The sequence below is a fragment of the Stigmatopora argus genome, chromosome 19 (assembly GCF_051989625.1).
Source record: "Stigmatopora argus isolate UIUO_Sarg chromosome 19, RoL_Sarg_1.0, whole genome shotgun sequence".
In the NCBI taxonomy this organism is placed as follows: Eukaryota; Metazoa; Chordata; class Actinopteri; order Syngnathiformes; family Syngnathidae; genus Stigmatopora; species Stigmatopora argus.
The window spans coordinates 2,211,475-2,235,132 of NC_135405.1; the positions used below are offsets into that span (position 1 = coordinate 2,211,475).

Genomic DNA, 23,658 nt, shown 5'->3' on the forward strand with positions numbered 1-23,658 from the left:
TGACCTCCACATGTAACACCAGATTTATAGTACAGACTGAAAACTGTAAAATTGTCATTAATTCAAATTCAAGTTTATATTGACTTACTGAACACAAATTTGGAGATGTACATTTTTTACATAATGCATTTTGTCGTTCAGTGTACATTCCTATGAAGCCTTCAATTGTTTCGCGTTTTCAACCTGTGGTGGGATAATCTGAATTTGAAATGGGATGAAAAACTCTAAAAAAGAGTTTGTTTCCTTCAAATTCAGAGAAAATTCTTCAGAAATCTTCATTGATGTCCATGTTTGAGGCTGGCTCTGATGTCTGCTGAGGGCTTTGAGGGCGTCTGTGATTGTCAGTTTGCCATAAGGAATGTTTTTCAGATTTGAAAATGCCTCCGAGTTGCCTGGAATAATTAACTTCATTGGAGGAGTCTTTCCATCTTCATCTACAAACACTTCCTTTAGCTCCTTCAGTGGCTGTAAAGACAAAAAATACGACTAATAATTGAAATAGGTCGAAAAGTCTCATCTCATTTTCTGAACCGCTTTTATCCTCATCAGGGTCGCGGGGGGTGCTGGAGCCAATCCCAGCTGTCTCCGGGCCAGAGGTGGGGACACCCTGAATCGGTGGCCAGCCGATCGCAGGGCACAAGGAGACAGACAACCATCCACACTCACACCCATACCTAGGGGCAATTTAGAGTGTCCAATCAGCCTACCATGCATGTTTTTGGAATGTTGGAGGAGACTGGAGAACCCGGAGGAAACCCACGCAGGCCTGGGGGAGAACATGCAAACTGCACACAGGTGGACCGGCCTGGACTTGACCCCAGAGCTGTGAGGCCGATGCGCTAACCACTCGCACCACTGGGCCGCCCAGGTTGAAAAGTAAATCTGCCAAATACTGCAAGCATTTACCAACACAACAAGCAACGTTCCCTCTGAGTACGTGAATGAAACTGGATATTGCTCTGGGCGGCTGGCTTCCCCCCCAAAATGTTTAACGGTGTTACACTGAAGGGCTGTTTACATGGCAATGGTAACCGGATGAAAGTCCAAAAACCTTTACAGAGAGCCCTATTGTTTACATGGTGCTTGCGTTTTGGGGGACTAAAAAGGCAGAAATTTGGCTAGGCTGGAACTTATGAAATACTCTCGAGTTACATTACCACAAAAATGTTATTTAATAAAACAGACGCCTGTTCAGCGGGCTTCACATAATATTCTACTGGTGGATTGAAGTACAGTCATACCTTGAGATACGAGCTTAATGCGTTCCGGGACTGAGCTCGTATGTCGATTTACTCGTATGTCAAATATATGTTTCCCATAGAAATGAACTAAATACAAATTGATTTGTTGCCACCCTCTGAAAAAAAACACCAAAAACAGGATATTACAATGGAAAAACATTTTTATTGGTTGTAATTCACCATCAACTAACAGTAACAAACAACTAGTGGTTATGATGTTTAATAATAAAATTAGGCATTATTCAATACAACGGGGAGTTCGCTGATGAGAGAGAGAGACTTGACGGGTGCGCTCATAACGTAACATCAACTTTAAATTTAACTCATATGAACTTAGATTCCTATACACACTTAAAAAGTTTTAATCTTACGTTACTCTAAATTTAAACCTTGTGAAATAACCAAGGCAAAGAAGTTAATGTATTCCACTGCGGCTTTCGAGGCCAACTTCCTGCTTCTACATACGTATTGGCGAGCCAGCTCAGTCACACGTACACTAATGTTTTTCGATTATTTCGTGCTTAATATCGATTGTCATCATATGCCTCCTCTTTGCACTACCCTTCATTGCACTGGCTTGCTTTGGATCCATTGTGTTTCCCTTAATTCTCCACTGACTTAAAAAAACATGGAAAAAATGCAACGCTCTGCCCAGTGCTCGTAGAGATATTGGCACGAGGGAGATGAGGCGAGAAAGACAGTGTGTTAAAATAATAAGCAGCCTCTCGCAGCCTGGCTGTCTCGAATGCTCAGATCTCAAATTTTGTCTTGTATCTCAAGGTAAATATTTGCTCGGAATTTCTCGTATCTCAAATTCCTCGTATGTCGAGGTATTACTGTATGCATTTTTTCATTGGGCGAATTTATTTCATTTTCAAATTATGACAATGGTCGAACTATATGGTGTTGTTTCTTTGACAATTGAGTACTTTGACAGAAGTCAACTGCTTTGGCACTCGCCTGGAATGTTTTGAATGGATTTACCATCATGCTTGGAATACGCGAGCAGGCTTTATTTTTATTTTTTTGCGTCTGCTCATTTGATCACGAGAACACGAACGTCCGCTGTCACAGCGACAGTAAGCATTTTGTGGCAAACTCAGCGAGTCTAATAGCAGGAGAGTGCAGCAGTTATGATAGAGTAGCAATGTGCACTACACTATGTGTTAGCGTATTAACTCAAAAAAATATCCGCCAACTTTGACTCGCTACTATGCACAGCGTACAGTCTAAAACGTATCAAATGCAATGTCACCCTCGGATTGGCCTCGTTACATATCAATGCCACAACTACTGACCTTAACGGTTCCTCCTTCTGTATCTTTCGACTCCACATACACGGACTTCAAATTCATCAATAGACTGTTGTTTCTTTGGTCAGCACCAGATATATCTTCCGCTGGAAATGAAACTATGTTCATGTAAAAAAGGGGTGAAGCTTTCACAATTTCCCTATAAATGCATAGCAACGGCAATAAACCACCCATCGGCTTACCTGCATTATAACAAGTGGAGCTCGGAAGATTTAACTTGTGCTTCGGTGCAGACCGAGGCTTTTCTTTTGCGATTTCTCGTTGAATCCTGCTTTCTATGTTGAAATTTTTAAACATTCGTACGACCCGAGCACCCATCTTACTCAACCAGACTGTATACCGATTCTTCTGTCTTCACCACTGTGCGTTTCAAAACTGCCACCTAGCGGATTGGAGACACAGGGCAGCCTTCCTTCGATATATGATCAGATTGTTGCGCGCAAGAGTCGAACAAAGTTATTTAACAGGCACACCTATAAACATATTTTGAATCTTGGGAATGAGCAATTGGAAAAATAAAATCACAAAATGTTATTTGGTAATATAATGTGGTTTTGATTTATTTATTTCATAATTAATGAACATATTTATATTCATGTTAATGAACATATATATGTAAAGATTGTAGCCATGGGCTAATTTCCATTAGTCCCTAGTGTGGGTACAAGATAAACAATGATACACACTAGACTAGCGTTTCCCAACCATTTTTGAGCGGTGGCACACTTTTTGCAATGAAAAAATCTCAAGGGACACCACCATCTGAAAATCTTTTCATTTAAAACTATGTCACCTATATTAACAATAGTCATTCTCATCAAAATTTTATCAGCAGGAATCACATAAAGCTCCAAAATTATTCCAAAATGTAATTTTTCACACTGAATTAATGTCACCAAAAGTTGATGTCTGCGTAACCTGAACAACTTCCGGTTCGAGTGATGCAAAAATAAGTAATATAATGTTTTAATCGCATAATTTTATGACTTTTCTCCAAATATATACTCAAATCTCCTAATACGCATAACGCAAAAAAATGTTGTGCTCACACAGACTTTACATTGGCAAAAGTTGATGCCCGAGAAACCAAACAACTTCTGGTTCATGTTACAGAAAAATAAGGGCCAAAAAAACTGTTTCAATATTTGAATCTTGTAATAGTATAATCTCAAATTTAACATTCATCATATTTTGATTTTAACATTGTAATAGTTCAATTTCAATCTTGTTATATTCATATATTTTTTTTCTCTGAATTTTACGTTGTATGACTTCTTGCAATTTCCTGCAGCACACCTAACCATTGCTCACGGTACACCAGTGTGTCACGGTACAGTGGTTGGAAAACAGTGCACTAGACCAGGGGTCTCAAACCGATTCCCCAAAGGGCCGCAGTGGGTTGTGGTCTTTGTTTCAACCGATCTGGTGTCGACAGTTTAACCAATGAGGAGTCTTCTAAAATAAGAAGCACCTGGCTGCAATCAAGTGATTATACTTGCAAAAGGTGCCCACTTGTTCGGTTTTGAATTGGATTGGATAATTTTATTCATCCCGTATTATGGGAAATTTCATTGTGACAGTAGCAAGAGGGTGAGAATGCAGATAGAGGAAAAGCATAGTTATAAGTTACACAGTACAGTCGCAAAGGCCGCAGAACAACAAAGCAAAAGCACAAAGTACAAAGCAAAGTAAATCGGATCATTAAGAATCACTAAATCAAACTTACTTACATACTTTAATCATGATATGGAAAAGTGCATCAGTAAGCAATGTACTGTATTTACTCGCATATAAGCCGCTTTTGTCGGACAAAAAATTATGACTGAATCGAGGGTACGGCTTATATGCGCATTAAAACACGACATGCACGAAACCGCAAGTTGACGACGCCATGACACGTTGACATCATGACGCAATGGCGCCGTGATGTCATGACGCAAGACAATGCGGCCGATATGGTCATTTATTTCAAAATAGAGAAAGGATAAACAGATTAAAAGCTAAACAAAAAGAAAAGAAGAAAATGTACGTATCTTGTATAAAACGTGAAAAAACTCATGTTCCTGTCACTGCTCGCTCGGGGCATGGGCATCTTACCTAGGGTGCGGCCGTCTAAACTTAGTTAAACATGCTCTGACTGGCCGGACGCGAGATATTTTGACATTACACAAGAGGCTGGAGTAAGAAACCACCTGGCTGCATGGATCATCAACTTTCTCACTGACAGACCACAATATGTGAGACTTCAGGAATGTACGTCTGATGTGGTAGCTTGCAGCACAGGGGCCCCACAAGGTACGGTGCTCTCCCCACTCCTCTTCTCCCTCTACATATCAGACTTCAAACACAATACAGACACCTGCCACCTCCAGAAGTTCTCTGACGACACCGGTATTGTTGGACGAGTGATGGACGGGAACAACCTAAAGTACAGGGGAGTCATCACAGCCTTTGTTGACTGATGTAGGCGAAACCACCTCTACATCAACGCCAGTAAGATAAAGGAAATTGTGATTGACTTTCGGAGGAATCCTCAACAGACCACTCAGGTGAACATCCAGGGTACAGACATTGAAATCGTGGAGAATTTTAAGTACCTGGGTGTTCACCTAAACAACAAACTAGACTGGTGCACAAACATAGACTCCCTGTACAAGAGCCGCCTCTACCTACTGAGGAGACTACGGTCCTTTGGAGTGTGCAGGACACTGCTGAGGTCAGGGGGCGGTTTATACGTGAGAAAATTGTAAAATTCAACAATTTTAAGGCAATTTTAAGGGTGCGGCTTATACGCGCGGGCGACTTATATGCGAGTAAATACGGTACTTGGACAGTCAAGACATCTACTGAATCTTGAATTTATTGCACAAAAAAACACACCGAGTGATTGGAGAACATTTTAGACTTTTAAGTGCGCCCTATGAGAGTAAATATGTGCCGCGTTGAATTTGTACAGTTTAATATCACTTAATAAGGGGAATTGCAATCATTAATAAGGGGAGCTATTGGTGGAGGTTGACAGGTATGATTTCAGCTTCCTTTGCAGTATTGAACCTTAGACACACATGCAGAACAGCCTTTATCTTAAAAGCATACATAAATGGGCGACCTGGAGGGCACAGTGGTTAGTGTATCAGCCTCACAATTCTGGGGTCCAGGGTTCGATTCCAGGTCGGTCCTCAATGTGCAGAGTGGCATATTTCTCCAGTTTGGCACATTACGTTTTCAAACACACTCAGATTATTTTTTGGATCTAAGCACGAAAACAAGAAGAAAGGTTTATTCTATTCCAAATTGAGTTTAATCTAATTTGTTACTTGAGTCGACTTGAGTCCGATTATCTGGCGGATAAGGTGTGAAACATAGTTTAGTCTTCAGTTCACTTCTTTCTGACACCAGTTCTAGAACATCTCACTCCCCTCGCACATATTTCTATGGACATGGCATTGTTGCACATGTTTTTTTGTAGCCTTCCCTATACAATTCACTCTATAATTTAAATGCTTCATAACAGCACCTAGCGTTCTTACATCAACAAACATTCAATAACTTGAGAAAATAAATCGATATTCCCATATAAACATTGATTTTGCTTGCTAAAAATCTTTCTTAAATATAATTATTCTTTTTTTTCCATTCCTGAATGCTTCTCGTCACAAAAGATCATGGACTGGCAATGTAGGGCAATTCAAATACTTCTAACCAAACTGTAGAAAAAAAAATAATGGGCAAACTAACAATATATTGATTTGTTCTTTTTTTAAATTCATGGTCAGTATACAAATCTTTTCTTGTTGTACTGAGCAAAATAATGCTGTGCCGAGGAGGTGATGGTTTTCATGGATCCACTTTAACTTCATGTAGTTAATGTCATAATAAAAACATAACATTTAAATGTAAAATGACCCCAACTTTAATACAGTATGCCCAATCTCAATGATATTCAAAAGACTTCGACAATTGTTGTGTTTTAAATAATATTGGCAGATAAACATTCACACTCACGATGTCAACATTGTATGTGAGAGCAGGAGGAGTAGAGGTACAGTAAGATCAAGCAGTCAATAATAAGGATGGTATAAAAACATCTCTGTGTATGTATACTTCGCCCTCTGTGAAAGCGAGTCAATAGGACAGTCAGTAACAGGAAAAAAGTGGCCGTGTTCAAGAGGAGAAACAGTCTTATAGAAGAGGCCATGTTGGAAATGCGCTCAGTCCCAGTAGTCACTAACATATTTACATCTTTGAATTTTTGTCCTTTCCCAAAGCCACCCTTTCTGTCTGCATACTCTATGAATCCTTGCACATCCGTGTCTCCCTCCTCTGGACTTTCATCATAAACATGCTTAGATGCCCCCTGTCTCACTTTTTTTTCATTTACCTCAATTGGTGTAAAAATGTCTGGCAGATTTTCAGACAGCTTCTCCCTAAAGTTTAATTTCTTCCCCATTTTATCCTTTTCCTGTTTCTTGGACAAAGTAAACATCCTCTCAATGACTTCTTCCGTTTTCTTTTTATCAGAGATGTGGAGGAGGTGTTCTGCAGTCTTATGGAAGCTGTCAGTATGTAGAACTTTACCAAGAATATGTCGCTCCATCTGCTGAAACACTGGCTTTACATGCTCGAGGTTGTCTTCCATCATGTTGACATATTCCTCTACTTCCAGAGGTGAACTATCTGTTGGATTTAGCGTTTTCTCAAATACAATCTTCTTTTTGTTCATCATTACCATAGCAAAAAGTGGTTTGCCGATGAGCTCTCCAGTCACCAGGTAAATTGTGTAGATGTGCTTCTTAGTGGCCAAGTAAATATTAACTCGTTCGTCATCACCACGCAAGCTAAAACTGGTTACAGTCACGCCTGGTCCAAGGAAAATGTAACCCACTCGGGTGTGAGGGTATCTTAATGACATTGTGACATTCACATAATTAGAGCCATTGTATGGATACCCCCGTGGATAACCCCAGTAACCGACCACCCCTCTATTACTGTGCCCCGTGTCATCCATCCAGAACATTTTACACTTGTCTTCATTGTGAGATATAAATGCTCCGTGGACGCTATCTACTTGAATGTGCTTGAAGGGCAGTTCTGTATTGTGGAAAAATGTGCTCATGGCCTTGGATGGGCTATCAGGATTCAAATGGATATGGTCCACCAAAAGTAAGAGTTGTGGTTGCAAAAGGAGGATGTTTCTCTGAAAGTTTCGTATTTTCAGTTCAGGATTATAGGCAGAATGTCCTTCCCCACGAATAAAGACCATGCCTTGTCTTTCCATGGCAGCTTCTACTTTCCCCTGAGCATCAGCAGCAGGCCCTACCTTGTATTTCAGCCATTTGGAATCACAGGATTCTGTCACCTGGCCAGCCCATGGCTTGAAACAACTCCCTGAGAGGGCTGGGCCAAACAATACTGCATTATTCAACAATGTGTATTTAGGTCCGTATAGGGCCTCAGTGATGAATGGAATTCCATTTGGTGCAAAGGTAAAAGTATTTTGATCAGGGTGTTCATGGCCAGCATTGAAGTTCCTCCAACCTTTAATCCATTCTTTGTATTTATTCTTGTGAACAATATCAAAAACTGCACGTCCCCCAAGTTTTCCTGATTTGAACGAAAGAAAGGAATGGTTTGGACTAGCAGGTAACGCACTGCCGTAGGTCACGACACCCCAGTCCTCAAAATAATGGAGCCGAGATTTACCAAAATCAGATGGGGGCTTTGGAGTGAGGCTTGGGTCATACCTAAAAAACAATAAAAATGAAGAATCTTATCAAATTATACGTTTAACAAAATTAAAAACAATGTATGTCAAGCCTTATTTCACATCATTCTTCATTCTAAATTATGAATTCATTCATCATCCATACCACGCATCCTCGCAAAGGTTGCCTGAGCCTATCCCAACTGACTTCGGGCAAAAGGCTACACCCTAGACTGGTCTTCAGTCAGCCGAAGGGCAGAAAGGGAGACAGACAATGACTCACAGTAGTACCTCCACTGAGTGGGAATCGATCAAACTCTTGACCGAAACAAAGTAAGGCGACTATTATTGTCCCAAATTAAACACATTATCAATAAGCTGCCATTGACGGCGGTAGACGTCCGATTCATGTTGACTGCTGCGTTATATATCCACTTGATGGAGCTCTAATAACAGAAATAGCATCTGCACCTCAGTCAACATGAATCGGACGTCTACCGCCGTCAATGGCAGCCGGACGTCCGGCTGCCATTGATGGCGGTAGACGTCCGATTCATGTTGACTGCTGCGTTATATATCCACTTGATGGAGCTCTAATAACAGAAATAGCATCTGCACCTCAGTCAACATGAATCGGACATCTACCGCCGTCAATGGCAGCTTATTGATAATGTGTTTAATTTTGGACAATAATAGTAGAAAAGAGGCAAGTTTGTCTATACCAGGGGTGGGCAAACTTTTTGACTTATGGGCCAGAATGGATACTAAAATTTGACAGCATTTGGACACGCAATGTAATTTATCAAACCTGGGGATTGAAATATAAGAAAAAAGACACAATTGAAGGTGAAAATTTATTTTCAAATTTACTTTCAACATTAAGAACATATTATTATTCAACGAAAGAAAGCAGTCTTTAAATTGAGAGTGATGAACGGTTTTGCAGGGCAAAGGGAAATGAATGAGGTCATTGATTTATGGGGGTATATGGCCCGCGGGCCGTAGTTGCAAAGACATGTACACACACTCCAATACGAGCGAATCCGGCGACGAGTAACATGTACACACGCCAATAATACGCAACTTATTGATAATTTTGATATTAGATATTTAGATATTAATGCTCTTACATTGTCACTTTCTCTCTCTCTCTCTCATGATTATAATTTTGAGAGCGAGAGATTACCTGTTGATCGCTTTCAACAGTAAACTCTCTGTCTCGCTCTCTCTGTCTCACTCTGTCTGTCTCGCTCTGTCTGTCTGTCTCGCTCTGTCTGTCTCGCTGTCTGTCTGTCTGTCTCGCTCTGTCTGTCTGTCTGTCTGTCTGTCTCGCTCTGTCTGTCTCGCTCTGTCTGTCTGTCTCGCTCTGTCCGTCTGTCTCGCTCTGTCCGTCTGTCTCGCTCTGTCTGTCTGTCTGTCTGTCTGTCTGTCTGTCTGTCTGTCTCGCTCTGTCTGTCTGTCTGTCTCGCTCTGTCTGTCTGTCTGTCTCGCTCTGTCTGTCTGTCTCGCTCTGTCTGTCTGTCTGTCTGGCTCTGTCTCGCTCTGTCTGTCTGTCTCGCTCTGTCTGTCTGTCTGTCTCGCTCTGTCTGTCTGTCTGTCTCGCTCTGTCTGTCTGTCTCGCTCTGTCTGTCTGTCTGTCTGTCTCGCTCTGTCTGTCTGTCTGTCTGTCTGTCTCGCTCTGTCTGTCTGTCTGTCTCGCTCTGTCTGTCTCGCTCTGTCTGTCTGTCTGTCTGTCTGTCTGTCTGTCTGTCTGTCTCGCTCTGTCTGTCTCGCTCTGTCTGTCTCGCTCTGTCTGTCTCGCTCTGGCTGTCTGTCTCGCTCTGTCTCGCTCTGTCTGTCTGTCTCGCTCTGTCTGTCTGTCTCGCTCGGTCTGTCTGTCTGTCTGTCTCGTCGGTCTGTCTGTCTGTCTGTCTCGCTCTGTCTGTCTCGCTCTGTCTGTCTGTCTCGCTCTGTCTGTCTCTGTCTGTCTGTCTCGCTCTGTCTGTCTGTCTGTCTCGCTCTGTCTGTCTCGCTCTGTCTGTCTCGCTCTGTCTGTCTGTCTGTCTGTCTCGCTCTGTCTGTCTGTCTCGCTCTGTCTGTCTGTCTCGCTCTGTCTGTCTGTCTCGCTCTGTCTGTCTGTCTCGCTCTGTCTGTCTGTCTCGCTCTGTCTGTCTGTCTCGCTCTGTCTGTCTGTCTCGCTCTGTCTGTCTGTCTCGCTCTGTCTGTCTGTCTCGCTCTGTCTGTCTCGCTCTGTCTGTCTGTCTGTCTGTCTGTCTGTCTGTCTGTCTGTCTCTCGCTCTGTCTGTCTCGCTCTGTCTGTCTGTCTGTCTGTCTGTCTGTCTGTCTCGCTCTGTCTGTCTGTCTGTCTCTGTCTGTCTGGCTCTGTCTGTCTCGCTCTGTCTGTCTCGCTCTGTCTGTCTCGCTCTGTCTGTCTCGCTCTGTCTGTCTCGCTCTGTCTGTCTCGCTCTGTCTGTCTCGCTCTGTCTGTCTCGCTCTGTCTGTCTGTCTGTCTGTCTCGCTCTGTCTGTCTGTCTGTCTCGCTCTGTCTGTCTGTCTCGCTCTGTCTGTCTGTCTGTCTCGCTCTGTCTGTCTGTCTGTCTCGCTCTGTCTGTCTGTCTGTCTCGCTCTGTCTGTCTGTCTGTCTCGCTCTGTCTGTCTGTCTCGCTCTGTCTGTCTGTCTCGCTCTGTCTGTCTGTCTCGCTCTGTCTGTCTGTCTCGCTCTGTCTGTCTGTCTGTCTCGCTCTGTCTGTCTGTCTCGCTCTGTCTGTCTGTCTGTCTGTCTCGCTCTGTCTGTCTGTCTCGCTCTGTCTGTCTGTCTGTCTGTCTGTCTCGCTGTCTGTCTGTCTCGCTCTGTCTGTCTCGCTCTGTCTGTCTGTCTCGCTCTGTCTGTCTGTCTCGCTCTGTCTGTCTGTCTCGCTCTGTCTGTCTGTCTCGCTCTGTCTGTCTGTCTGTCTCGCTCTGTCTGTCTGTCTGTCTCGCTCTGTCTGTCTGTCTGTCTCGCTCTGTCTGTCTGTCTGTCTGTCTCGCTCTGTCTGTCTCGCTCTGTCTGTCTGTCTGTCTGTCTCGCTCTGTCTGTCTCGCTCTGTCTGTCTGTCTGTCTGTCTGTCTCGCTCTGTCTGTCTCGCTCTGTCTGTCTGTCTGTCTGTCTGTCTCGCTCTGTCTGTCTCGCTCTGTCTGTCTCGCTCTGTCTGTCTCGCTCTGTCTGTCTCGCTCTGTCTGTCTCGCTCTGTCTGTCTGTCTGTCTGTCTGTCTCGCTCTGTCTGTCTGTCTGTCTCGCTCTGTCTGTCTGTCTCGCTCTGTCTGTCTGTCTGTCTCGCTCTGTCTGTCTCGCTCTGTCTGTCTGTCTGTCTCGCTCTGTCTGTCTCGCTCTGTCTGTCTGTCTGTCTCGCTCTGTCTGTCTGTCTGTCTGTCTGTCTTGCTCTGTCTGTCTCGCTCTGTCTGTCTGTCTGTCTGTCTGTCTTGCTCTGTCTGTCTCGCTCTGTCTGTCTGTCTGTCTGTCTCGCTCTGTCTGTCTCGCTCTGTCTGTCTGTCTGTCTCGCTCTGTCTGTCTGTCTGTCTCGCTCTGTCTGTCTGTCTGTCTGTCTCGCTCTGTCTGTCTGTCTGTCTGTCTCGCTCTGTCTGTCTGTCTGTCTGTCTGTCTCGCTCTGTCTGTCTGTCTGTCTCGCTCTGTCTGTCTGTCTGTCTGTCTCGCTCTGTCTGTCTGTCTGTCTCGCTCTGTCTGTCTGTCTGTCTCGCTCTGTCTGTCTGTCTCGCTCTGTCTGTCTGTCTGTCTGTCTCGCTCTGTCTGTCTGTCTGTCTCGCTCTGTCTGTCTGTCTGTCTCGCTCTGTCTGTCTGTCTCGCTCTGTCTGTCTGTCTGTCTCGCTCTGTCTGTCTGTCTGTCTCGCTCTGTCTGTCTGTCTGTCTCGCTCTGTCTGTCTGTCTGTCTCGCTCTGTCTGTCTGTCTGTCTCTGTCTGTCTGTCTGTCTCGCTCTGTCTGTCTGTCTGTCTGTCTGTCTCTCAGTCAAAAGTTGTCTTGAGATACGAGTAAATTGACATACGAGCTTGGTCCAGGAATGCATTAATCTCTTATCTCAAGGTATTACTTTATTTAATATTTAGATAATCCAGATCGTGTAAAACAAGTAAGATTTTGTCTGATTTCACATTCCTTCATTTATTCATTTTCTGGACTGCATATCCCCACATGGACCGCATGGGTGATGGAACCCACCACAGATCACTATGGGTAGGAAGTGAGAAAAAATTTAAGATGGATTAAGCACACAAAGAAAAGTTGATCCACCTGTGTGGAGTTTGCATGTTGTCCCCGGGCCTGCATGGAATTTCCCCAGGTTCTCTGGTTCCCTCCCATATTCCAAAAACATGCAAAATTGGTGGATTGAACACTCTAAATTGCCCCTAGGTATGGGTGTGTGTGAATGGTTGTCTGTCTCCTCATGCCCTGCAACCGATTCAGGGCACCTCGGGCACGAAGTCAGCTGGGATAGGTTCCAACACCCCCTGCGACCGTTGTGTGGATGAGCGGTTCAGAAAATGAATGAATGAATGTTTCGTAATTTTGAATTATTTTCGTACCGGAAGACACGATTGCCCCATTACGGATTTTTGAAACCAGAATATTTTCTATGCAGCAACATTCGTAGGGTGAGGTACCATTATATACCTATGTACATACACATGAGGGGTGTTTGTGTGAGGCTCATAAGACTACACGAACAAAGTGGAAAGAGGGAGGATGATGAGTAGTGAGCATCAAGTTCACAGTCACGGATGAAACACAATGCCCCTCGAATACTGAAAGAAAGAAATGGAGTTACTACATCAATGTCTCTGGCAGATTCCATGAGAGTGCAGAAGAAGAGGGACACAACCCTCTACATGAAATGTACCAGAGGCAAGTTGACATAGCTGACATCAAGAAATCATTCCAGTGGCTGGAGCATGCTGGACTGCTAGACAGCTCAGAATATCTAATAAACGCTGCACAAGAACAGGCCCTAACCACTATGGATGGAGAAACGAAGATCTATCACAGCAAGTCACATCTGAGTTGCAAGCTGTGCAAAGATTTTTCGGAGACAGTCCAGCATAACGTAGCAGGGTGTAAAATGCTAGCTGGATCACCCTACATAGGTAATACCAAATGAGTGGTATAGTATACAGAAACATCTGTAACCATTTTGGAATAGGAAAGCAATTTGAAATGCCCAACTCATGGTGGTGGAGAAAGAGCAGAAGAGAGTGATGGTGATAGATGTGGCAATAAGAGCTGACACCAACAGCAGGAAAAACGAACAGGAGAAGGTGGAGAAAGAACTTTATGGTCCCATGGCAGTGAGCAGTCGGGGCAGTGACCCCTAAATTGGAATAGCTCCAGCTGATCCCAACAAGCATCAGTCCAAAAGAGTGCAATCGTAGGACCTGCTGAGATACTGCACATAAGCCTCACACTTCCAGGTCTCTCTGGTAAAGGACAAGAGTTTGAGGATGACACAGATACCATCCCCAGAGGGCAATAGGGATGTTTATTTCAATAGGAGAATATTCATCTGACGAGAAGATGTAGGTGTTCTATGACGGGATATTTAAAAACAGCAAAGGCTCCTTATTTTAATTTAACAACTGTGATTAGTGTGGCATCCATAAATATGTCTGTGTGTAAAATGTTTTTTGTTTAAATATTCCAAATCTCACCAAATGAATTCGGTGTGAAGAGTACACCATCGTTGGCCTTTACCAGCCTGTCCCACTCCGTCTGTCACTCTGTTTTGTTGAATCAGGCTGGCCAGCCAGTTCCCACTACCATTACGCATTACAAAACGGTCCAAGAACACCAGCTGGCTCTCCGGTCCATAAAACCAGTTGTAGTTGGAATCAGCAATGGCGACAGTTCTCTGAAATCCTAAAAAAAAAAGGAGACAAAGATCAAACAGCCAGGAAGCTCTTGATTGTTGGTTATTTACATAATCTCTTTGAAAGTACTTACTGTAGCAGTCGGGCTAATATATTTTTTCACAATTGCAATTGAATGTATTTGTTTTGTGTACAGTAATACCTTGACATACGAGTGCCCCTACTTACGAGAAATTTGAGATGAGTAAAATTCTGAGCAAATATTTGCTTTGAGATACGAGACAAATTTTGAGATACGAGCATACGAGACAGCCAGGTGGCCAATAAGCGAGAGGCTGCTTATGATAACAGCGGACTCTCTTTCTAGCCGCATATCCCTCGTGTAAAGATATATACGAGCGCAGCGCAGTGTTGCATTTTATTCCGTATTTTTGGGGTTAGTCAGTGCAGAATTAAGAGAAAAACAATGGGTCCAAAGCAAGCAGGTCCAATAAAGGGTAATGCGAAGAAAAGGCGTATGATGACAATCGATATTAACCATGAAATACTGTATTTTCACACCTATAAGGCGCACTTAAGTCTACATTTTTCTCTGAAATGGTCAATGCACCCAATCGGTCGGTGCGCCTTGTTTGTGCACTAAATTCAAATTTTTGTATGACCCTGACCGCTTGAGTGACTGGTTTTATTTCTTGCCAACACGCTACTTATTGCGATCAACCCAGCGGATGTTCACCCTAAAAATAGCCTCCAGCGTATTCCAAGCGTTACGGTAAATCCATTCAAAACATCCCAGGCGAGTGGCATGGCATTTGACTTCTGTGTGCTTGTAGTGCGTTTAACCCTAAAAAAACCTCAATACACTATAGACCAATACAGAGGAAATGTCTGACGTGAATGACAACAGAATGCGGGTGTTAACGCTTGGAAAATGGACTGAAACCATGGATCGAACACAATTTAACAGCGACAAGGAACAGCTTTGCGAATGGCTTGGGAGTGATGAATGTCGGATGCCCATACAAAGGCAGGCAGCGTCGCGTGAGTTTCGTGACGATTTGGAATGGAGTGTCGATGCCTAGGCAAAAGTGCCGCCGAGCACTGTAGTTTGAGCTTTCGTCAAAACTGGAATCACTATTACGAAACCCCATGACGAACACGCTGACCCTGACAATGTTATGGAACCCAGCATTGTTGGCCAACTCTATGTCGGATATAGAAGATGAGGACTTTGACAGATTTGAAGATGTTTGAATACTTTGACTCATATTTTCGCAAATATACATTGCGTCAATAAAACAAAATCAAACTCATTTTTGCTCCTGTTGCCCTTTTTAAAACATACACTAGCATGCATGCTATGTGCTATGCTGTGTGTCATGCTAGCACAACAATAGTAGCGTGCCCTTTAAAACGAAGCACCCTAAAAAGAAACTGAAAATACACTTGCAACTGAGACTGCGCCCTTTAGGGCGGTGCGTTTTATAGGTGTGAAAATACGGTAATCAAAAAACATGAGTGGTGTATGCGTGATGGAGCTGGCTTGCTAATACAGTTGTACCTCTACATACGATCTTAATTCGTTCCGGGACTGACCTCGTATGTCGATCTTCTCGTAACTCGAGCGAACGTTTCCCATTGAAATGAACTAAAAACAAATTAATTCGTCCCAACCCTCTGAAAAAACACCCAAAAACAGGATATTGGATTGGAAAAAATGTTTGATTTCTTCTAATTTGCCATCTATTAACAAAGTAACACATAACTAGTGTTTTAATAGTAATAAAATGTGTTTAATATGAATAAAATTAGACGCATTTTGCGGAGGATAAACAGGCGGACATAGAAGCAGGCAAAGGGGGGGAGGGGTTGGGGGGACTTTATCCACGGCAACGCACTTGTAACCGAACAAACCAATTTAAATTAACTTGGATTAATATATACAGACACACTCAAACATACGTTTAATGTAACTTTACACAAAACTGAATTCTATTTTTTTTTTACCTTTGTTCTGGCCGGGTTAGCTCTTTGCCACGCCTCCACCCTCACGTTCACTATCGATGGGCTGTTTTCCGTTGTATTCCCTTCAAAATATTCCGAAAATGATGCACACAAATGTCCTCACAATAGGATAACGCACGACCACTTGCCAACGAGAAGTAGTCTTGAATGAGCGATCACAGGAGCTAACAGGCTAAGGAAGGAAAAGCAGGAAATGCAACAGCTCAGCCTACCCACGTATTGATTGTGGGTAATGAAGTTTTATTCTGAGAAAGGGTGCCATTGGCTATCGGTGTTGTGTGCACGAGTATACTTCATTACCCAGAAAGCCCTCTTTTTGCCCGCGCATGCACGTTGTGCGTTTTCTGGTCCATGTGTAGGAGAAACTCGTCTGAAGAAATCGTTCAGTGCTCGTAGATATCTGTTATACACGAAAGAGATGCGGCAAAAACAGACAGTGCGCTATAATGATAAACAGCCTCTCATGTCATGGCCACCTGGCCTTCTCGCATCTCAAAATTTTTCTCATCTCTCGAGCGAATTATTTGCTCGAAATAGTCCTCGTATCTCGAGCATCTCGTAGGTAGAGCTGCTCGTATGTAGAGGTACCACTGTACTAATTTTTTTTACCATTGTAATATCCTGTTTTGTGGTGTTTTTCCAGAGGGTGGGAAGGAATTAAGTTCATTTCTATGGGAAACGTTGATGTGAGATACAAGTAAATCGGCACACGAGCTCGGTCCCGAAATGCATTAAGCTCTTATCTCAAGGTATTACTGTATTTAAATCTGTATTTGACACGGAACTCAGAATAGTAACAGTGAACCTGCCTTTGAAGATCTTACAGATCACCAAGGTCACTCAAGCTTCTTTTATTTCTTGTTTATCTGAAGTTAAGTCAAGTTTATTCAAAGTATATACATCTCTCATCTCATCTCTGGAACCGCATTATCCTGACTAGGGTTGCTGGAGCCTATCCCAGCTGACTCCGGGCCAGAGGCGGGGGAAGCCCTGAATCGGTGGCCAGCCGATCGCAGGGCACAAGGAGACGGACAACCATGCACACTTACACCCATACCTAGGGGCAATTTGGTACATGGTCGATTGGTCGCCGGTCTTTTGGTCGCCGGTCTTTTGGTCGCCGGTCTTTTGGTCGCCGGTCTTTTGGTCGCCCGGACGTTTGGTCGCCCGGACGTTTGGTCGCCCGGACGTTTGGTCGCCCGGACGTTTGGTCGCCCGGACTTTTGGTCGCCGGTCTTTTGGTTGCGGTTTGGTCGCCCAAATAATGATAGAGAGAGGGAGAGTTTAGAATTTAATATCTATTAACACATTGGCTGCTGCCATCTACTGTCAATTTATTAAACTGTCAATTTATTAAACTGTCAATTTATTAAAAAGAAGACAAAGCAAATTCACAGATGGTGTTTTTATTGAAGCAGTACAACTTACAAATTCTAGCAACCTTCATTCTCTCTGGGAGAAATAAGAGCACTCATTTAACACATCGGCTGTTGCCATCGACTGTCTAGGCGTCCAATGAACCTTCATTCTCTCTGGGAGAACTTGCAATGTTGAAATACTTTAGATGGTCATTTTTTATCAAACAAATAAAAGTCTTAGTATACTTTTAGCCCGGAACCTATGACAGTCGATGGCAGCAGCCGATGTGTTAAATGAGTGCTCTTATTTCTCCCAGAGAGAATGAAGGTTCATTGGACCCCTATGACAGTCGATGTCAGGAGCCGATGTGTTAAATGGGTGCTCTTATTTCTCCCAGAGAGAATGAAGGTTCATTGGACGCCTATGACAGTCGATGGCAGCAGCCGATGTGTTAAATGAGTGCTCTTATTTCTCCCAGAGAATGAAGGTTGCTAGAATTTGTAAGTTTTACTGCTTCAATAAAAACTCTGTGAATTTGCTTTGTCTTCTTTTAAATAAATTAATTTTACTTATTGCCTTTTATTTTAATGTCAAAGTTCCGGGCTAAAAGTATACTAAGACTTTTATTTGTTTGATCACAAACCAAATTGTCACACACCAAACTGTCAACACTGAGGAACCAATATCCTCTATGTTTGAGAATCCCAGTACAGGACCTCCCGAATGATACAATCCATTGCCTACTCAAAATCAATCACACACGTTTGGTTAGTAGTTGACAGAACTCCCATGCACCCTCAAAAACCTGGTGATGGTGGAGAATTTCCACTATTTCACGGCCAGTACAAAAACAACACTAATTTATTGTTATTGTTTTCTTTTATATATACACAATATAATATTTCTCTCTGCTTTTGCATGCGATAAGTGATTCTTGATTCAACGGCTACTGTTTTATGCCACTCTTCTCTCTATCGCTCTCATCTGTCCATTAATTGCCATCTGGAAAAAATTTTTTATGTGTGTGGCATCTGGTCAGTAATGCATATTCTACTGAGGAGAACCATGAGTTAAAGAGGTAAAACGTCTTGGGTCAAAACCAAGTGAATAAAGTCTTGAGGTAGTAATTGATTTCAATCCCGTGTTGTCTAAACATATGATGTTAGATTGAAAATTATGAATCATTCCACATGAAATTGGAGTTTTAATTTAGAGGGTAGATTATATAGGTACACATTTGGCTAGTAACCAGTACAAGGGTGTACCTAATTGCTTCAATGTTCAGACAGACAACGTGAGTTCATACGTGCATACAAACATGGATATGCACGGGTTCAAAAGTGTATTGTTAACGAATTACAAATTATTACATTGTGTTCAGTGTTGATACAACTCCTAAGAGGCCTCAATAATAAAAAAAAAATGGATTACGATTAAAAATCATTAGTCCTTGGGACATGTTCCACAAAGAACGGTCTTCTGAATAACACCACAGGTCTCATGTCATAATCTACCAGTCTACTATGTCAGTTCTATCCGTCCGTCCGTCCGTCCATCCATCCATCAATCCATCAAATGAGTGACTTTATCCTAACAATGGTTGCGTAGCTGACTTTTGGGCACGAGGCAGGGGACACCCTGAATCGGTGGCCAGCCGATAGCAGGGCATGAGGAGACAGAGAACCATTCATGTTCACACCCATACCTAGAGGCAATTTAGAGTTTCCAATCAGCCTACCATGCATGTCTTTGGAATGTGGGAAGAAACCGGAGTACTCGGAGGAAACCCATGCAGTCCACAGCGGTGTACTGACCTGGATTTGAACCCAGATCATTGAGGCCGATGCGCTCACTATTTAGCCGCGAGGCCACCTATATCAGTTCTTGACCTTCCTTACTCATACCAAGAGCAGTTTCTTTTTTTCTCATAGAGAGCACTAACAGTTAAAATAACTTGAATAAAGCTGGTGGTTGCAAAGGGAGATGTGCAAATTACCAGGAAGGATGGTCCTGTATAGAAAATCAAAGTGTTTCAGGAGCCAAGGGTGGTCGAAGTGGCTAATGGAAAAGTGGCGCTGCACCAAGAAAATATACTGGAACAGAGAGCGCGTTGTGTAAGTCCCATAGGCCACTCCCTCATACAGGGATCCGTCCGTGACATCCTGAAGAAGAACAATGGATTTCTCCATGATGGAAAGAGCCTGCTTGGTCCACAAGTAAGCCTCTTGTAGATATCCTAGAAAACATGTAGTGTGTGTTAGACATTTCTTATAATTGTACTCTGACACTGGTGTCGTTTGAATGTTGTCTTGAAAGTAATGGTAGGCGTGTTAAAAATGTTTCTACAACAAACAACCAAATAAAAAAATACAGGGGTATCTCTACTTACAAAATATTCAGGTTATGAAAAGTTTCAATGGTAACATTCTTTTCTCTAGATAATAAATTCCAAGTTCCGAAATGCGAAAGCTATAAAAATGAAACATCCTGTTAGAGCAACCTGTATTTTATTTAAAAATTGTTATGAAAGAGTTTCTCTCCCCTTGGCTATTAGCAAGGTAATGGTTACTGGTGGAGTATAAGCGTGACCATTCGACCAAAAGCCCACTTTATGGACACTTGTTCCGGGACCATGACGTAGCCACTCTGGCTGTGAGGTCTTGATCCTTGTGCCTCTGACCCTCATTTATCATGGAGTTTAACACATTGTTTCTGGAGTTGTTCCTAATGCGTCTTTATTCTTTGCTTTTCATCATTTTGACCCAAGAACGTTATGGTGAAAGGGAAAAGAAGAAGTGTGCTGTTATGCAAGTGTTCATGAGTCTTGCTATAGTCAAGCTGGACAACAAATGCCTTGTGCATTTTAGGAAAGCTGTCAAAGGCAACCGTCATTGGATTGATATTTCACCAAAAGTAACAAACTGAAGTTGTTAAGTTGTGCGTTAACATGCGGGTGTATGTATGTTTACTCAGCTACCAAATGGTTGCTACCTCAATGGAAAATGTCTTGTTAATTTTAATGACTTAATAAATAATAAATTCTCGTTATTTTTCTATTTTTGTGTTCCCTTTATACAGTCGTACCTATACTTACAAAATTAATTGGTTCCAGAACTTTTTTCGCAAGTTGAAAATTTAGTAAGTAGAGCAGTACTTTATAATAAATACCACTGGTTCCCAGAAAACTACCAACTAAGCCCTTAAAAATGCATCAATGTGTCCCAATTTTGTAGGAAAAGTGTGAAGACACACAAAAGAGAGAAAATTATCATACAATTATTTAATAAGCCATTAAAATACACATGCACATGCGCTTCAACACGAATGGATTTCGCACAAGTGCCAGGAAGCTAACGTTAGGTAACAGCGGCAGGGAGCACACAAACACATGAACACACATCTAACTAACATAAAATTAAGAATTCAAAACAGTATTACATTGAACTTTGATAGGTTCACCAAAGGGTATTTCCAAATACTCGCTGTAACAAGAGACATATTTCTCATATCTGGGTTCTTGCAAGAGAGAATCGATCCACACGCGTCCCCGGTCAAGATCATTCTGCTCACTCGATGTCTCTCTTGCTAATTTATTCATAAGATTTAACAACATGCATCACAGAAGTCTAAACAATTTAGAGTCTCATAACAATTTACAGTCCTCCGATTCTTCCCAAGAGTTTTGATGTGAACCATCTTCAGAAGCTGATGCTTCCCAAAACAATCTCCAAGTCTCCAGTTCTCCAAATCTTCCCAAGAGCGCTTGTTGTGAACCATCTTCAGAAGCCGATGCTTCCCAAAACAATCCAGTTCTCGATGTGAACCATCTTCAGAAGCCGATGCTTCTCAAAACAATCCAGTTCTCGATGTGAATCATCTTCAGAAGCTGATGCTTCTCAAAACAATTCAGTTCTCTTGATGCGAACCATAGTCATTACTTTTGCAAGAGATTTATTAAAATGCCTTTTATTAATGTCAATAACTCTAAAAATAAAGCAAAATGTTCTTCATTGCAAGCACATTTATATAATGATTAATATTCAAACACATTAATGATTAATATTTCTAATAAGCAAAGCGTTCTTCATTGCAAGCATTTTTATAATAATGATTAATATCCAAAATAAAGCAAAGCGTTCTTCATTGCAAGTGAAAAAAACATAAGAGAACCTTGAAACATGAAGAGTTTTTTGTCGACTGCAAGTCCGTTAAAGGCACTCGGCCACAGCTTCTTCCAAGCATAAGTTTAAGCAGACAACGGGGGTCAAAGAAACGGTACTCGGACGTTTCATTGAAAGACGTTTGGTCCCCGGACGTTTGGTCGACCGGACGTTTGGTAGAACGGACGTTTGGTCGCCGGGTTCGCGAGTCCCGAGGTTTGAGTCACGAGAATTTCATTTGTTTAACCCTAACCCTATTCACTCAATGTTAAATAATAGTCATTAAATCCCTATTCACCCAATATTAAAATCTATCAATTGCATGCAAACCCGGCGACCAAACGTCCGTTCTACCAAACGTCCGTTCGACCAAACGTTCGGTCGACCAAACGTCCGGGGACCAAACGTCTTTCGACGAAACGTCCGGTCACGCAAAGAAACATGGAGAGTTGTTGTGAGACAGCCAATGAGAGCCCGGTAGAGTGTAGGGAAATTGTCAAGCAAGAAGCAGTGCATCCACAAAAATTTCAAAATGAAATAACGAATACTGTAATGCCGAGTGCCCTAACATACAACAAATTTTAGATACGAGTAAAATGCAGAGAAAATGTTTGCCTTGACATACGAGACAAATTTTGAGATGCGTGCATTCGGGACAGCCAGGTGACCGAGATGCGAGAGGCTGCTTATGTTAACAGCGCACTGTCTTTATCGCCGCATCACCCTCGTGTAAAGATAACTACAAGCACTGCATTGCATATTTTTTGCGTTAGTCAGTGCAGAATTAAGGAAAAAACAATGGGTCCAAAGCAAGCCATTACAATGAAAGGTAGTGCAAAGAAAAGGCGTATAAATCAATGCTAAGCACGAAATAATTGAAAAACATGAGTGGTGTACACGCGAGGGCGCTGGCTCGCCAAGGAGCACCTGGACAAGTTGGCAAGTCGTCATGCGGTATCCTATTGGGAGGACATTTGTGTGCGTCATTTCCATAATATTTTAAAGGGGACACATAAGCAAACAACCCTAGATAGGGTCCTTTTAAAAACTCTGGCTAAAAGGGATGGAGTATGCGAGGCAAAAAGAGCCAAACCGGAAGAAGAACAGTAAAAAAAAATTAAACAAAATTAGAATTAAGTTTACTGTAAGGTAAGATTAAAACTTAAAGTGTCTGTGTCGTAATCGAAGTTCATCTCATCTCATCACATTTTCTGAACTGCTTTATCCTCATTAGGGTCGCGGAGGGTGCTGGAGCCTATCCCAGCTGACTTCGGGCCGGAAGCGGGGGACACCTTGAATTGGAGACAAACAACCATTCACGCTCACACTCATACCTAGGGGCAATTTAGAGTGTCCAATCAGCCTACTATGCATGTCTTTGGAATTTGGGAGGAAACCAGAGTACCTGTAGAAAACTCACACAGGGGGACAACATGCATAACATCATAACCACTAGATTATTTGTTACTCTGTTAGTAGATGGTGAATTAGAGCCAATAAAAATGTGTGTCTCTTGTAATATCCTGTTTTTGGGTGTTTTTTCAGAGGGTTGGAATGAATTTATTTGTATTTAGTTCATTTCTATGGAAAATGTTGATTTGAGATACAAGTAAATCAAAATATGAGCTTGAACACATTAAGCTCGTATCTCACGGTGTTAATGTATAGGAAATGTATTGAAGTTTTCGTAACTTTGATTTTTTTTTCGTATGTTGAGGCACTTATTTACATCTTAAAAGGTTTCGTAACCTGAAAATTTCGTACCTGGAGGCATTCGTAAGTAGAGGTACGACTGTATTATCATTTGCAGATCTTTATAGCAAGTATAAGTACACCTTACTAAATTTGATAAAATCATGAACATCTTAATAAAAATTGAGCAGTTATGCAATATGATGCATTTATTCGTTTTCTGAACCTATCCCTGGAGCCTATCCCAGCTAACTATGGGCACGAGGCAGGAGACACCCAGAATCGGTCGCCAGCCAATCGCAGGACACAGGGAAACGGACAACACCTGTCA

The 23,658-nt window shown here is 42.4% G+C and overlaps 2 protein-coding genes across 8 annotated transcripts in view; both read right to left on the bottom strand.

Annotated features, from left to right (window-relative positions):
- On the bottom strand, positions 1 to 2,967 carry ndufaf4 (NADH:ubiquinone oxidoreductase complex assembly factor 4). Of its 2 annotated transcripts, none has more exons than XM_077587102.1 (3): positions 2,737 to 2,967; positions 2,540 to 2,652; positions 1 to 465 (listed from the first exon to the last, which is right to left on the bottom strand). In XM_077587102.1, the coding sequence occupies exons 1-3, from the start codon at positions 2,870 to 2,872 to the stop codon at positions 151 to 153; spliced, it is 564 nt and encodes a 187-aa protein (XP_077443228.1). In that variant the 5' UTR covers positions 2,873 to 2,967; the 3' UTR covers positions 1 to 150. The 2 variants fall into 2 exon arrangements, with proteins under 2 accessions (XP_077443228.1, XP_077443229.1); XM_077587103.1 differs by having other exon boundaries at positions 2,540 to 2,640; positions 2,737 to 2,959.
- A 1,535-nt stretch (positions 2,968 to 4,502) lies between these two features.
- dse (dermatan sulfate epimerase) overlaps positions 4,503 to 23,658 on the bottom strand; it is a 34,257-nt gene continuing 15,101 nt past the window's right edge. For 5 of the 6 annotated variants that reach the window (XM_077587098.1, XM_077587096.1, XM_077587097.1 and 2 more), the window contains 3 exons: positions 19,472 to 19,711; positions 13,933 to 14,140; positions 4,503 to 8,298 (listed from right to left, as the gene is read on the bottom strand). In XM_077587098.1, the coding sequence (XP_077443224.1) occupies positions 6,564 to 8,298; positions 13,933 to 14,140; positions 19,472 to 19,711 (2,183 nt within the window). In that variant the 3' untranslated portion in view covers positions 4,503 to 6,563. The remainder of the gene's footprint in view (positions 8,299 to 13,932; positions 14,141 to 19,471; positions 19,712 to 23,658) is intronic. The other variant, XM_077587095.1, reaches the window with a different exon arrangement.

Bases quoted from the DNA above. Each gene is read 5' to 3' on its own strand.
- ndufaf4 (XM_077587102.1), bottom strand. From the start codon at position 2,872: ATGGGTGCTCGGGTCGTACGAATGTTTAAAAATTTCAACATAGAAAGC. The intron at 2,653-2,736 runs GTAAGCCGATGG...ACATGAACATAG, and splicing joins CTCCACTTGTTATAATGCAG to TTTCATTTCCAGCGGAAGAT. The intron at 466-2,539 runs GTCAGTAGTTGT...TTGTCTTTACAG, and splicing joins CAGAAGGAGGAACCGTTAAG to CCACTGAAGGAGCTAAAGGA.